Below are 16,935 nucleotides of genomic sequence, written 5' to 3'. Positions count from 1 at the left end.
TATCCTAATGTCACATCCTATCAGAGCGTTATGTTCCTGTGTCCTCTAGCATGAGGTTCTTCATAGTCATACACCTATTCATCTGCTCCCCCGAACACAAAGTTCAAGATCATCACAGGATCCAAACACAAACAACAAATCGGGAGTGAGTTATCACATTCCTAACTACTAGAGAGAAACAAGACAACATATAGTAGTCAAATACAATTTACTTAGCATATCTCACATTATTTCATCACTTTGTCATTCAAAATTCACTTTTCAATCATCAATCACAATACACAAGAATCACACACTCCGATCAAGACATAATAACACATCAATTTCATAATAAACAATTAGCAAGTGTATGCAACAGTTATGCTAAGACTCAAGCCTATATGCAATGTGGTACCATGTCAATGAAAAACCTCGTCGGGCGCCTAGGAGTACATGAGAAGACAAACCACACACTAGCAAGTCAAGTCACTCTCACTAGGTAATATCATAGGGAGACCAGTCAGGGTCACAGTGTTTTGCGAGAATGCTCCAACCATATGGGATCAACATAGGCTTAAAGGAACACTCAAACCGTGTGACCCCCAAGGCCTACACTTCGAAGAGTCCGTCAGGGCCTCTCCCTCCTGATTCAGGTCCAACACAGAAAACATTTTAGCACACAGACTCTATCTATGAACTATACAAAACACACGACTCCTCAATTGTTCCCAAAATAATTTTAACTCGTCGCCCTTTAAGGGTCTTATCATTAACTCATCGCCCTTAAAGAGACTTAACATCAACTCGTCGCCCTAAAAGGGACTTAGCATCAACTCGTCGCCCTAAAAGGGACTTAGCATTAACTCGTCGCCCTTGAAGGGACTTATGATCGTGTGATTGTACAATTCATAGTTCACAACTCAATGCACACAACACTTCAATGCACATATATATCTCAATCATATACATACTCAATTTATCACATACACTTAATCCCAATCACAATGGTATAATCTCAGTTTAAAATGTTATCACACCTCATGAATCATATACACTTTATCTATGAACTATGCAATACACACATTTACTCAATTGTTTTCAAAATCATTTTAACTCGTTGGGTTCCCATAGTGGATCCCATCACAATACTCGTCGCCCTTAAAGGGTCTTACAATTGTGTGATTGCATAGTTCATAGTTCATAACTTAATACACACATCTCATCTCAATACACATGTATTTCATCATCCGTCACATGTTCAATTTATCACATACTCACAGTTTGAATCATCATTTCATAACCTCAACATAACAATTTATACAAAAGATTTTATCACAACATGGGATGTAAAACCTCTAAAATAGTTTCTCACAATTGTATCAAAATCAATCAATCAAAATCATGGGTTAAACACAAGGACATCAAGAGCACTCAAGTTTATCAATCAATTCTCATCAGGACATCAATTGGTACATAGAACATAATAATATTGCATTCATAATCATAAAGAAAAATTATAATTCAATAAACATCCCAAAATAAACCCAAATTTAGTTCTCTAAGGGTCCATATGCATGTTCTCACTAACCCCCAATTGTGAATAATTCATCGATTACCTCTGAGTGGACTTACGTGTCTTCAGCCAGCGATAGCAGCAGCATCTCTAGCAGTTCCCTGAGATTCTTTCAGTTATTCCTCCGACTGCTCCGATAGAATTCCCAAACGTCAGAGAGACGGAGAAAAGATTGAAACCTCAACTTGTACTGCCTTCATGTGATTTCTTTTTCTCCCTCCATGAATATTATCTCACAAATCCCAACGGTAAAAGTGTGAAAAATTGAATTTCGAAAAATATATCCAAATTTCATGAAAATCCAACGGTTAAAGAAACCGAGATCGTAGTTTTACCAAGACAGTTTTGGGTTTCTGCGGGAAAATAAAAGGCTACAATGCGAATGGTTTTCCTCTAAGCTCAGGAATGATTTTGCAATTCCCAACGGTGAGAATGCTCGAAATTGGGTTGCGAATGTGGTACTCAAATTTTACGATCATCCAATGGTGAATGAGTCTGAGATCATTGTTTTTCTGAGACAGGTTTTGTGGGATGCGAGAAAAAGAAAGGGTTTTGAAGAGGAGAAGAAGGAAAACGAAAATGAGGGAAAGAAAAGGTATCGGTGGTCTAAAACTGACGTAACATTGCTATTTATACCTAGGGTACACACAACTTATTATTACTCTATTTATTTATTTTTAATATTTTATAAAAAGAAACTCTATTTTATTCCCTATCAAATGAATAAATCAAATATTTTTTTTTCTTCAAACCATTATTTTTCATTATTTATTTCTTTAAAAAAACATGATCATTTATTTTTTTAAAACTTTAATTATTTATAAATAAAAATTCTTTTTAAATTAGTTTATGAAAAATGGGATGTTACAAAAGGTTCACTCATTGATTTTTTCTATTGAAGATTTTTAGTGGAAACACATTTACATATAATTCAACGTATTTTTTGATCTAGTAATAGTATTAATTTCTGTAACATCACTTTTCAATACTAGCTAAAAACTATTTTCAACAAAGCCAATAAACCAGCAATCACAAGTTTTAGAGCCAGTTTTCTTTTCTTAGATTTAGATAATAAAACTTGAGCAAAATTAGAGAGCCGGCACTTTAATATTTTTTAAATTCGGAAATCATTTCTCCCAAAGTTCTAAAGGAGTTTTATTAGTTATCTTATATATAATTATATTTTATATATGAAAATAAGAAAGTACTGCTTCCCTCCATCAATTTGAAGGAGATCAGCAGTTTGCCTAGCATTCATTATTTACATTGATGATATAATTTTTCCTTTTAACTAGTAATGAGGTGTTAACCCATGACTTATTCCATATTATTCACAAAAGAAACTAAAAGATCACTAAGGTTTGATTTGTTCCAAGTCTTTTAATTGTGTTGTTTGATTTGTGCTCTACTTCAGTTTATAATTTCAAGATTTATCCTTTGCTTCATCTCTTGTTCTTAGTAAATATACATGAGAATCTTGAATAATAATCTATAAAAGTCATATAAAATTCTGTACCTCCTCTAGGCATTGTACGTAGATTTTGAGACCGAGTCACCTAAACCAGAGTATATTAAGTCTAAGAGATCAATTTTGCGAAATTCTGGAGGTTTACACGGTTATGCGTGCTTTTAGATGTCCGGAATTTTTTATTATTGGTTAATTATAAATTATGCAGAATTCCAAACTCTCATTTTTTTTATTTAGAAAAAGTTAACAAGTCCTAATGTAGGATGCGTTAGATCAACAAAATCAAACAAGTAGAAGATGATACATTTGGTTCATGATTTTAGAAGTGACACACTCTATTTTATTTTTCAACACCTCTTCAATCAACAAATAATTCAACTTGACGATGTAAGAACATATGTAATTTTTTTGGTGTTTGAACTTTGAATATTTTTCAACAAAACAATAACACGAAGAACGACTAAGTAATAACAATATCATAAGGTGAAATACTCTTAAGATGCAAGTTTGGTTGACTGCTGCTTATGTTCTGAAAAAGTTAGTTGCTGCTATAGGCTAATGATACTTACTTTTTAGCTTAAGTGTGAGTGCTTTTTGGTTTGCTCAACGAGGGGCTTTGTAGTTTTTCTATTTAAATACTTGTTGTAACACTTCATTTGTGTGCAAAACTGAGCATATAACTGACATATATCAGATGAGTTTTTACTACCTTTCGTATTTGTGAGGTTGTTGTTTTCTAATTACAACCTTTTATTTTACGCATCATCTTACGTTCTTATTGCTTCACCTGGTCAGTCTTATTGATTTGTCTGTTTAGCTATTTTCTGTTCACACCCTGTTTCATATACGATTCTTAGCATGGTATCAAGAGCTTCATTGATCTTTAAGGGTCTGTGAAGGAGAGAAAACCAGAGGTTGCGAGGGAGAGAAAACCCAAAAAACAGTGAAAATGCTAATTTATGTTTTTTCTTTTAGTGCATTATCACAGTCTGCCTCTTAGTTTTGATATATAAATAGATAGATTGTAATACATGGTTTGTTTGAGTTTAAGTGGCGTTCCAAACATTTTTTTTCCTGAATTCATTTATATATAAATCTCTTTACTATGGTAAAATAAATTTATATGATAATATAATATAATACGAAATATCTAGCACTACTTTGGAAACACTGCAAACTTGGGGCAAAAGGAAAGCAAAAGTTTACTAGGTTGTGATTAGATCATTGATTTTTTTTTCTCCAAAAAGAAAACCAGTTCTAAATTTTCTTTTCACATCGTGTTCAAGCATGCAAACATGGAATACACTTAAATTTCATAAGGGGCAACCCCCATTCTACGGTAACATGTACGTTATTGTCTCAAAAAGGCAAAAGAGAAAAAGAGAAAAAAAAAACCAAAAAAAAAAAGGTCGACCATATATTACAACTACTAACTAAGTTTACCTAGGGGAGCTACCACTTTGAAGTTTAACAAGAGAATAGTATGCACCCTCACGTCCAAGCGAAATTAATTCGTTATGTGAACCTTGTTCTACAACCTTCCCATTCTTAATCACAGCAATGTAGTTGGATTTCTGTATTGTAGAGAGCCTGTGAGCCACTACAATGCATGTTCTTCCAACCATTATCTTCTCTAGTGCTTCTTGGACCAAGATTTCTGACACACTATCAAGTGCACTAGTAGCCTCATCCAGAAGCAGGATTGCAGGATTCTTCAGTATGGCCCTTGCTAAGGCTATTCTTTGTTTCTGACCTCCTGATAGCTGAACTCCTCTTTCCCCACAGTATGTCTCATACCCATCATTCATTCCACTGCCATGACAAACACCACACAAAAGGAAAAAGTGTTAGTTCCAAGAGGAAGATGGTTTCAAGGTGCAGCTAGTTTATAACTTGGGAAAATCTTTTGCTAACACAAAACTAGTGTTTACATAATGTTTGAACTAATTTTGTTTTGGGTTTGTCTTTTCCTTTAATTAAAGCCTAAAGGGATAAGCTGGCTAAACACAATGTCAGATAATCTTTAAAAACAGAAGCAACATTTAAAAGCCAATTGGAAGAGCTTATTTTCAGCTTGGTGGGACTTATCTTTTAAGGTAACCACCTGTGTAAGTATTTGGGAGAGTTTATGATATTAAGCATATTTTCAGAAGCTCTCTAGAATAACTTATGAAAACAGCTTATGACTTACTTATATGAAAACAGCTTATTTCCATAAACTTACTTACTCCAAGGGTAACTCTTTTAGAGTTGTTTACTCCTATTAATCCTATTTCTTTCTCCATTATCCAAACAACTTATACATGAGTGCTCACATGAAAAGCACGTTTTCAATAAGTGCTTATTGGAGGTGTTTACTCAAATGCACTATAAATAAAGCTTCTGTAGAGGCTAATTGGAGGAGTTTTTACTTTCAAGGAGAAGATTAGTTAAAAAAAGCAGTGTCAAATTCTACTTTGTATTTAGTTAGTTGTTCACTCTAGCAGCCTGTGCATGTCAATTAAGCTGGGCTTATGGTTAGTATTGATTGTAATTCTTGTTTTCTTCCCTAATGTTGAGTTTAGGCAAATGAAAGAGTTTTTGGCATCGGAACAAAGAATGATTAAAAAAAGTGATTGTGAAAACTTTTTTTTTACAAAAAATTCCATTAGAGTTCTGTCGTACCTAATGAATTCATGAGCATTAGCCAGAGATGCAGCCCTTCTTATCTCAGATTCAGTAGTGTTTTCTTTTCCATAGGCAATATTTTCTCGAATGGTGCCAGCAAAAAGGGTTGGCTCCTGACTCACTAATGCAATTTGTGACCTCAGCATTCTCAAATTATAGGACTTGATGTCTTGTTCATCTATGCATACCGTTCCCTTTGCAGGATCATAAAACCTTTCAATAAGACCAATAACAGTTGATTTACCACAACCACTGTGCCCCACTAGAGCCACAGTTCTCCCAGGTTCAACTTTAAGATTCAGACCCTTGAAAATCATTTGATCAGGTCTAGATGGATATGCAAAGAATACATTCTTAAGCTCAACTCTACCCCTTAATTTCCTCTTCTTCTCACCTCCCCATGAGGTCTCAGGATCAATCTCAGTTTTCCTGTCTAGGATTGCAAAAACTGATCCAACTGCACTTCTTCCTTTGGACAAGTCAGAAGTCATGCTTCCAGCATCTGCAATAATGTATGCAGTGAAGAGTAATATTAAAAAGGCTTGGAAGAGGTGCTTTGGTTCTATTTTCCCATCTATCAAAAGCCTCCCACCATACCAGTAAGCCAATGCTGTTGATGAAGTGTTAAAAAACTGGGAGCTGAATAGACCAAAGCCTGAAATCCATGACTGCCTAATACTATCCTCTTTAGGCCCCACCATTGTGGATTTGAAAAGTGCCAACATTCTTTTCTGAGAGCTGAAGGCAGTTATGGTTCTGTGGTTTATAACAGCTTCACTTGCAAGTTGGCTTCCCTCCCTTTGTGCTTTACGAGCTTTCTCGGCCATACTCTTCATCAAGACACTTCTCGAGTAAAAGCTTCCAATGACTAATGGCTGCACTGCAATCATCACAAGGGAAAGCCTCCATGTGAGCACAAGTCCTAGAGTGTAGGCAAAGATAGACCCGAAAATTGCTTGGGCCAACAAAGACATTCGATCACCAACAAGGGAACGAACCAAGTTGGCTTCTGAGGACAATCTTGCACAAATGGATGCACTTGTGTTATCTTCATGATCAAACCACCCTATTTCAAAAGTCATCAGCTTCTCTAGTATCTTCTCTCTTATTCTTTTGGTCAACCTTTCTCCCATGACTGCAAAGTTATAGTGTTGGAGAATACTAGTGAAGAAGTTGAAAACACCAATTCCTAAGAAAACAAGGGCCAGCACTTTAGCTTTAGACTTCATCTCAGAGCTATCAGTTTCAAAATAAACTGATATAAGTGTTCCTACACAGTATGCATTTACAGGTTGTACTGCTCCTGACCCTATTGCTCCTAAGATTCCTAGCATTGCTCTTCCCCACTCAGGGGTATTCATTTTCAGCAAACGCCACTGCGAAGGAGCTGGATGATTTGTTCTTTTCAAGTTATCTTCAAAACTATCATCATCAGGGTCATATTGGATAGAATAGGAGTAGGGTGTTCCCATGGAAAATCCCTGACTGAAGGGATACAACATGGGAGTGCCTACAGTGCTTGATCTGAAACTTACAGTTGGACTTTGTGGAACGCTCATTCTGTGGGAGCTCTTTCCCTCTGTTAGAAGATTGGAAGGTTTGGATTCATCATTCTGAGTTGTTATTTGCTGCAACTCTACCATGTGAGCATACTCACCATCAGTCAATTCCATGAGCTCATTATGTGTACCTAATTCAATGACTCTCCCTGATTGAAGGACTGCAATCAAGTTAGCTGTTCGAATTGTAGACAAGCGGTGAGCAATGATGATTGTTGTCCTTCCTTTTGAAGCTTGATCAATTGCTGCCTGTACCACTCTTTCAGATTGAGCATCTAGTGCACTGGTAGCTTCATCAAGCAAGAGGACCTTTGGATCCCTTAGTAAGGCTCTTGCTATGGCAATGCGCTGCTTCTGCCCACCAGACAGTTGAAATCCAAACTGCCCTACCTAGGAAATCCATTGTGGTTTGCAATAACAAAGCTTTAATCAAAGCAGATTACATAACAAAAAATTGATTAAAAGTTTGTTCTCTACATCTCACATTGTTTTTTATTTTAGCACATGAAAAAAAAATTATATTTTGGTCCTTACATGAAAAAAATGCTTGTATAATAGTACTTGTCGTTTATTGAAGGTATGATGGTGCATGATTTTGCTCAGTTTTCCACTAAGATAACATGGGGATACATGGGATTAAATTTTAGTCAACTCTGCAAAGTCTGACACTCTAATAACTTTGGTAAAAAGTAAGAATCAACTCGTAAACATTTTTCATGTAAGGACCAAATTGTAGAGTTTTCTTATGTAAAGATCAAAATGAAAAATGGTATATAGTCTTGTTTAATACAATATTCAAGATCAAACCATTTTGATGAGCTCAGGTGAAAAAGTATTAGTTGGAAACCTTTAAATAGGATGATTAAATTTCAAAGAAGCATACTTAAACTAACTGAAAATTTTAACTCGAACTTAAACAAATTTATAGAGATTTTGTTCTGTTTCCTTATTTTCTCTTCCATATATAGTGTTAATCTGTTTCCACACTTTTTCTGAGCTAACAAGTTGAGATCAACTTACTTGAGTTTCATATCCATCTGGTAACTTGACAATGAAATCATGTGCATTAGCTGCTTTAGCTGCACTAATCACACTTTCCATTGAGGCTCCCTCTTTTCCAAACAAAATATTCTCTTTTATGGAAGTGGCAAAGAGAACAGGCTCTTGATTTACTAGGCCAAGTTGAGATCTCAACCACTTGAGCTGAAGCCTATTAGTCTTGTGACCATCCAAGAGTATTAATCCCTCAACAGGGTCATAAAACCTTTCAAGAAGTGCTATGATGGTAGATTTACCAGAACCACTACCTCCCACAAGGCCTACACTCTTGCCTGCTGGGACAGTGAGATTGAATCCCTGCAAGACTGGTGTGTCTGGCCTAGATGGGTAACAGAAATAGATGTCTTGAAATTCAATTTCTCCCCTCACATATGATAAGGCCTTTCCTTTCTTATCTTCAGAATCTATACTTGGCACGCGATCAATCATTTCAAAAAGACGAGTAACAGCAGCAGTTGCCTCTGTGATGGCAGTTAAATTTGGAAGGGCACTTAAAATGCTCCTGAAATTTATTAAGTTAAACATATATTATTATGAACATGTCATATTAATATATGATATAAAACTAGAATATGAGAGATGAGAAAATCACTTACAAGCCTCCCATGAGGACATTGAAGCCAGCTACAAATACATGGCCACCTTGTTCTCCTTTATTAGTGATCAGAAAAGTTCCAACCCAAGCCTGAAAACCCCAACTTATATAAATAACTCCCATGCTTCCCAACATCAACCCCTTCGCAAAACCTTGCTTTATTCCAAATTCCATAGTTTTTTGAAGTGCACTGCTAAATCTGTTTAGTGTTTGATTCTCCCCAACATATGAATAAACAGTTCTTATTGAAGATATTGCCTGTTCTGCTATCCCACCAGCAACCCCATAAGACTCGATCATTTTCATTACAAGATCCAACATGATCTTCCCAAATACAAGTGCCGGAACAATGAACATGACAGACAGTGGTATGGCTGCCAGTGTAAGTCTCCATGAAAGTACAAATGCAAAGATGTGGCAGAATAGGAATGTTGACATATAAGCTAGGCAGTCAGGTATCTACACTCAGAAAAAAAAAACGTATAAATTAATAAAGCAAAGAGATAAAGAGTTCTATTTTATCAGATTTTGAAACTTATCTATTAAAAATGCTACCAAATTAATTAGATTACAAATTCAAGTGAAGATCAGATTCATTGGTTTCCTTGAGAGCAATTACTTATGGAGAATGCTAACAAGTGCCCTTAGAGCCTACTCAATGGAAATATCTATGACTATAATTTCATTCCAAGAAATTTTAATTAAGGGAAAGGTATAACTGTAGAAAAACCTTCTCACACAAGACAACTTGGATTGTATTTGCATCTGATGAAATGAGTGAGACAACTTGGTAGGTTGTTGAAGAACCAGCAATCTGAGTGTCAAAGAAGCCAACTTCTTGTCTTAGGACTGATTTTAGGTATTCCATTCTCATTCTGGAAGCCTGTCTCTCAGCAGTTCTTGTCCAACATATTCCTTCTGTAGTAGCCAACATCAATAGGTATAAAGCATGAAAAGTAGTTAGATTTACTTTCTCTAATGCTAGACATGCTATTTACATAACTTCAAAGTTGATGTGAATTCTGCAAGGAAAGTAACTAAGCTACCAACTGTGCAGCTTACCAATAAAAGCTGAAAGTCCAACTCCAAGTGCAGCACAAAAAAGCTTCAACGCATACTGAAAAAAGGCAAGTGGCAATTTCAAAAACTGTTGAGTAATCATGTCTCAAAAATCAAATTGTGGAAAGACCTTGCTTAAGTGGCCTCCTTCCTTGGATGCACAAATCAGTTTGTATGTGCATGCTCGACTTGCACTATCAGTGTCTTTAAATAAAGTTTCATGACTACTTAGTATGTGTTTGGTTTAACGATGGGAAGTATGAAAATTGATTTTACCACTTGACAAATGTGATTTTAGTAAGAATACAAATGTTTGGTCATTGTTAGGTAAAATTGATTTTATCTTCAAACCTTGGTTTGCCTAGAAGTGATAAAAAGTAGCTTTTACTTTAGATTGAAAACTTTACGCCAAGTTTTACAGCAAACTTGCTTCCATGGTAAAAACATTCAAACATAGCATGTGTTTGGTTCAGCATTAAAACCACACAACACGTATTAAAAACGTGAAAAGATTAAAGTGGCAAAGAGTTACTTCGTTGTTAACATGGAAAACTGAATCGATTTTACTAAATGCACCACCAGACCAAACATGTTGATAAATCACTTCATTTCAAAATTATCACTAAAAAAAACTTCATTTCAAAATCAATTTTAACTATAAAAAAAAAACAATTTTGCAATTGCTAACACAAGCACACACCCAAATCAAATAACTGTCAAATGTTAGCAAAAGCAGTTTCATGCAAAATTGTGTACTAAACAGTGAACATGATGATGTCTTTATGCCACACGAATTGTATGTGTAGTCTGTAGCAGAAGACTCAAGATTTTATTGAGCAAGCTCACCTTGTTCACATCATGCTTTGTCAAATGACTATTCTTGTCGCCATAGGCGTTGATTACATCACTAAGAATGTACATCATGAGAGGGGTTTGTAGTCCATCTCCAAGGCATCCCAAGGTCCCAAAGAGCATCAACAACTTGTCCACTCCATCTGCATAACGAAACATACTATTGTTCCCCATTTCCCCTTGACCCTCCCTATGGAGAGATACCCCTTAATTTATTTTTCAAGATTCTGTGAGGTTTATCACCAATCTCAGTGAAAACATATAGAAAGACTAATATATACTCGTTATATTCTCTTAGCTATGCATAATCAGCAGCCAAAAATGACTCTTGCTATTGTCTTTTTACAACCAAAGCCGGAATCGATACAACATGAAAGAGTGGAATTGGCCGGGCTAATACATTATTCAAACTTGAAAAACATTGTTTGTGTAACTTGATATGCGATGTTTGTTAGTTGTTGTGGCTCCACCTAGTTAATTACCCCAGCAAATCATTCTATCAGGGTCACTGTTAACGTGTCTTCTTGCAGTTTTAGATACTTGCAAAGAATCATTCCCGTTACAATCGTGGATATGATGTGTTACCAATTGGACCTAGTCAAGTATTGTTGCCAACTTAATAAGGCAATGACTCGATATTTCCAAGGCTCGTTTATTGGAAGTGTCTTTCTGCCTTTGCATTGTAATGTAGGGCCAATCTCACGTGAGGGGCCCAAAATTTCCTTTTTGTTGTCTTTGATATCAATCAGGATCTACTTGCCTTCAATGGTGTCATTCTAACGAAAACACTAAAAAGAGATTATCAATTATTCATTCATTCAATCATAAAAATATTTATATAATGTGCTAGAGAGTGTAAAGATATTTTATAATAAATATTTTAAAAGTTATACTATTTATTAGAATCAGTCTAATGGTGGGCGTTTTAACATTGTTGTCGCTAATAAATCCTAAAAAAAAATGAAAGTTATATACAGAATGATTTGTAATTTGTTGATAATATTAATGGTATATGAAAATTAAACTCATATCAACGCTTATTTCAAACAACAATGAAACACACCACAATCTCCACTTTTTTGCCATTTGTAATTAGGGAAAGTACTTAGTAGTAAAATATGCTGCCGGCCTTACTCAGCAAGTGATACTCGAGTCAATCTTTGTTGCATATCATATTCTCTGTTTTTCTCACTCGTATTTTTATATTGGACAGTTTCGGGTTCAGAACAAGGAGAATTTGCATTAGGAGATTCCCTTAACGTCATCTTTAACAATTTAATATTTGTAAGCTTTCTAAATTTGCTTAGAGACGAAGTCCTTTAAGCTACTTAGAAGGATTTAATTTGGTGCCTTGTATTTTTTTTTTTATTGTGGTGTGTAAAGTGTTGTTTTGTTTTTGTTTTGAGGGTACCAAGGTAACGGCTCAAACTGGTTGTAGGTGTAACATCCCATTTTTTTCATAAATAAATTTAAAAAGTTTTTTTAGTAAAAATAATAAAAATAAATAAATAGAGTAAATAATAGGTCATAAATGTCTCTAACTATAAATAGCAACATGCTAGGTCTCAGCCCCCTCTACCTCTCATTTTGGTTTTTTCCCTACTCCTCTCAAAACTCTTTATATTTTTCGCAGCCCACAAAACCTGTCTCAGAAAAACGATGATCTCGGACTCATTCACCGTTGCATCGTCGTGAAATTTGAACACCAGTTGCAACCAATTCAGAATTCTCACCGTTGGGAATTTCAAAATCATGTCTGAGCTTAGAGAAAACCCTTCGCATTGTAGCCTTTTATTTCCCGCAGAAACCCAAAACTGTCTCGGTAAAACTACGATCCCGGTTTCGTTAACCGTTGGATTTTCATGAAATTTGGATATGTTGTTAGAAATTCAATTTCGCACACTTCACCGTTGGGATTTGCGAGATAATATTCGTGGAGGGAGAAAAAGGAATCGCATGAAGACAGTACAAGTGGAGGTTTCAATCTCTTCTCCGTCTCTCTGACGTTTGAGAATTCTATCGGAGCAGTCGGAGGAAAACTGAAGAATCTCAGGGAACGCTAGAGATGCTGCTATCTTTGCTGAAGACACGTGAGTCCGCTCAGAGGTAAGGATGAGTTATTCACAATTGGGATTAGTGAGAACATGTGTAGGGATCCTTAGAGATATCAATTGGAATGAGTTTTGGGGTGTTTTTGCAATTTTCATTTTATCCTTATAATTATTACAGTGAATTATATATGTTTGACAGACCAATTTTGTGAAATTGATATGCTATTGTGTTGAGCGTGAACCCTATAAATCGAGTACTTTTTCTAATTAATATGAATTGATGAAATAAAGTAAGGAAAATTTAGAGAGAGATATTGATTTTGTATTTTCTCTTTTTCTTGCTGTTTAGGTTTTTATATATAATTTAAAAAATTAATATCATAATTGAAACTGACCAAAGTGTTCATATAATTATTTAGAATTTGTGCATTGAAAGCTTACTTTGAATTTGTGATTCAATATGATGTATGCTAGTTTATATATATAGAGGTAGTTATTTATATTAATAATTTATGTAAATAATATTGTAGAGTGTTATAGTATGATTCCAAAAATTATTAAGTGTTGGAGTTTGAGAATATTATGGTTAAATTTGATGAACATGTGTATGTTGTACCTTATGAATATCATTGGAATGTTATGAGATGGTTGATGTGATGTTATGAGATGTTAAAGTGTGGACATGATATTCGATTGTGAATAAGTGATGTGTTAACACTTGATGTTACATTAATTATATCATGAGCTATGAATTATACAATAATCTGACCAGTGTTTATGCGCAGTGTTAAATAGAAAGTATAGGTTCCTAGTTAGGAACCAGTGTTAAATTGTAGCGCAATTGTGTTAAACATGTTTGAAACATGAGTGTGAGGTCGTGGTATTGTATAATTCATTAGCAGTGTTTATAAATGAAATATGTGATGAATTATGGAATAATATGTTGCCTTGAGATTATAATATTGTTATTGAGATTGAGTAAAAGTGTAAAGTAGAACATGTGTTGAATTGTGAGATACGTGAAAACATGTGATGGTGGATTGTGACATTATGAGATGTGAAATTGTGAATGAGTTTTGGTTGTGAATAAGCATGTGATTAACTCTTGATGTGACATTATTTGTGTTGTAAGCTGTGAATTGTACAATAACCCGACCTAGTGTTATCTTGAGAAAAGTGTAAATGCGCAGTGTTAAAGAGAAAGTGTAGGTTTCCTATTTAGGAATCAGTGTTAAATTGTAGCGCAATATGTTGTACGTGTTTACACACGAGTGTGAGGTCATGGGTATTGTATAATTCACGAGCAGTGTCTGTGTGCTAAAATGATTTTAGGGAGTTAGACCTGAATCAGGAGGGAGAGGCCCTGACGGACTCTTCAGAGTGTAGGCCTTGGGGTCACCGGGTTTGAGTGCTCCTTTAAGCCTATGTGATCCCATATGGTTGGAGCATTCTCGCAAAACATCGTGACCCTGACTGGTCTCCCTATGATCTTACTTAGTGAGAGTGACCTGACAAACCCATTGTTTGGTGTGTCTTGTTATGTACTCCTAAGCGTCCCAGGGTGGTTTTTCACTGACATGGTACCACATTGCATATAGGCTTGAGTGTTAGCTAACTGTCTCATGCGCTTGCTAATTGTTTATTATGAAATTGATGTGTTATTATGTCTTGATCAGAGCGTGTGATTATTGTGTAATGTGATTGATGATTGAAAAGTGAACTTTGAATGACAAAGTGGTGGAATTACGTGTAACTAAGTTTTATTTGGTTTATATGATATGTATATCTAGTTGTTTGTTTCTCTATTAGTTAGGAATGTGATAATCACTCCCCGTGTATTGTTTGTGTTTGGATCCTGTGATGATCTTGAACTTTGTGTTCGAGGGAGCAGATGACTAGGTGAATTGCTTTAAGGAACCATGTGCTGAAGGACGCCTCTGATAGGATGTGCATTGGGGTATAGGGTTTTATAGACGGCTTGTTTGAGCCGAAGTGAATTTATTATTTATTTAGAAAATTTTATGATGATGTTAGAAAGGTGAATGTAGTCTGCTACCCTCTTGAAAGGCTTGTATTTAAATATGTTTTAAAAACTTGAATTAAGTTTAATTTTTTTTTAATCATTTCTTTTATTATTAGTACATATATGTGTGGGGTAGAGGGTGTCACAGTAGGTATACCTGAGGGAATCATTTTTATTCCTCTTTTTATTGTCAAATGGTAGCTATAGTATTCACCAAGTGAAAAAAGATATTAGCTAATAAAAATATTCAAACAGTAGCTAATTCATTTAATGTATTAGATACAGATTTTTTTATTCTTTTTTTCTTCACGTTCTATGAAGAGAGATCCTTTTTTCTTTCTAAAATATTTTACCAGTTCATTTGCTTTCAGTAGTGATATCCTTGAGGATTTTCGTTAGCCAAACAAGTCCTATTAGATACAGATTTTTCTTTTTTTTTTTTCATTCTTATTAAAACTTTTACGAGTATTCTTTCAACTCTTCTATAGTTTGAAAAGATTTATGTGACATTCCTAAGAAGTTTTTTAAAATAGAAGTACTGTGATATGCTTAGCAAAAAAATATAAATAGTTCAATTAAGTAATACAGAATAATACAAAATTCTCTTTTGCGTTTTCTTAATCAAGATTTGTTTATCATAATGTAATTATAATTTTTTTACTGGAGTGTAATTATACTGTTAAAAACATTTATGCATTTATTTGATTAGAATAATTCTTATGCTTCTTTATCCGGACTTAAATATAAGTAAAAAAACATATAAAAAAAGGTTGTTGGAAGTAAAAATCTAAATGAAAAAATACTTTAAACATAACATCATGAAATAAAATAAAATAAAGTCAGTTAAAATTTACTAATAATTTAATGCATCATACATAAAAAATTTAATTATTTTTCAATCCAGATGGGAGGAAGTAGAATAAGTTGTCATATTCATTTTTCTTTACACCCTTATTGGAAAATGGGATAATAGGAAAATGAAAATTAAAAATAAATCTTTAATGCATAAATTTATTTCCTCCCCTCACATTGTTTTTAACAACTAACCATTAAAAAAGAGTTATGACACACTCGATCTTAACTAATTTTATTTTCTAAATTTTAAAATTTTGAAAATAGATTATTTTAAAAAAAATAGAAAATAGAAAATAAACATTCAAATCTCAAACCACCTGTATTCATGTTGAGATTCTTATTATTTAAAGAATACGTATCGAAAAGAAAAATATTCTACAATACCATCGTATTTTCACTTTTATTTAAATAAAAACAGAAAACATTGATTTGTTATTTTCAGATTTTGACCTATTTTTAAAAATATTTTCTAAATTTTAAATAAACGTACTTTTACTTTTATTTAAATAAAAATACAAAACACTCAAACCAAACATCACCTAAATTATTCCAAAATCTTCCCTTGATTTTTAATTAAAAAAACTCCAAAATATTTACACACCTCTCACATTTTGAGATACCAAACCACAAATAAAACACGAGATTGCGCGAGAAGAACAAATTTAAAATTACAATCATGTAAAAAAATATACATTATTAAAATTAGATTTAAGACAATCTTTAGCATCTTAATTAATTGACCAAAATTAACTCACTCTCACTAGATATGTCCCTTGCGAGACATTCGTTAATTTTTAGAAAAGCAAGAATTAGTACATGACAATTGGAATCTCACACACCAAAAGAAGAAGAAAAAAATAGATGACTGAAGATTATACTTAAAAGTGATTTTTGTAACATCCTATTTTTCATAGACTAATTTAAAAAGAGTTATTATTTGTAAATAAATAGAGTTTTATGATAAGATTTTTGTAATTAAAATAAATAAAGAGAAATAAGTATATTAAAATAATAGTTTCATAAAAGAAATAATAAAAATGAATATTTTATTTATTCATTTGATAGAGAATAAAATAGAATTTGTTTTTATAAAATAATAAAAATAAATAAAATAATAATTTGTGAGTACCCTAAATATAAATAACGATATGTTAGGTCATACGGTAGCTTTTACGATGATTTATCCCCCTCAATT

At 33.8% G+C, this 16,935-nt stretch overlaps 1 protein-coding gene across 1 annotated transcript; it reads right to left on the bottom strand.

The window, feature by feature from the left end:
* Nucleotides 1-4,198: 4,198 nt before the first annotated feature.
* Nucleotides 4,199-11,366, bottom strand: LOC100788127 (putative multidrug resistance protein). The gene is made up of 7 exons (XM_003540961.5): nucleotides 10,806-11,366; nucleotides 9,963-10,017; nucleotides 9,631-9,818; nucleotides 8,902-9,359; nucleotides 8,267-8,807; nucleotides 5,685-7,636; nucleotides 4,199-4,832 (listed from the first exon to the last, which is right to left on the bottom strand). The coding sequence occupies exons 1-7, from the start codon at nucleotides 10,983-10,985 to the stop codon at nucleotides 4,460-4,462; spliced, it is 3,747 nt and encodes a 1,248-aa protein (XP_003541009.3). The 5' UTR covers nucleotides 10,986-11,366; the 3' UTR covers nucleotides 4,199-4,459.
* Between the last annotated feature and the right edge of the window lie 5,569 nt (nucleotides 11,367-16,935).

This window comes from Glycine max, chromosome 12 (assembly GCF_000004515.6).
Source record: "Glycine max cultivar Williams 82 chromosome 12, Glycine_max_v4.0, whole genome shotgun sequence".
NCBI lineage: Eukaryota > Viridiplantae > Streptophyta > Magnoliopsida > Fabales > Fabaceae > Glycine > Glycine max.
This window is presented reverse-complemented; position numbering and strand designations above follow the sequence as displayed.

What these genes read in the sequence shown, in the direction of transcription:
- LOC100788127 (XM_003540961.5), bottom strand. Translation starts at nt 10,985, where the DNA reads ATGGGGAACAATAGTATGTTTCGTTATGCAGATGGAGTGGACAAGTTG. An exon ending in TGGACTTTCAGCTTTTATTG is followed by an intron (nt 9,819 to 9,962) that starts GTAAGCTGCACA and finishes TGGCTACTACAG; the next exon opens with AAGGAATATGTTGGACAAGA. An exon ending in AATGTCCTCATGGGAGGCTT is followed by an intron (nt 8,808 to 8,901) that starts GTAAGTGATTTT and finishes AATAAATTTCAG; the next exon opens with GAGCATTTTAAGTGCCCTTC.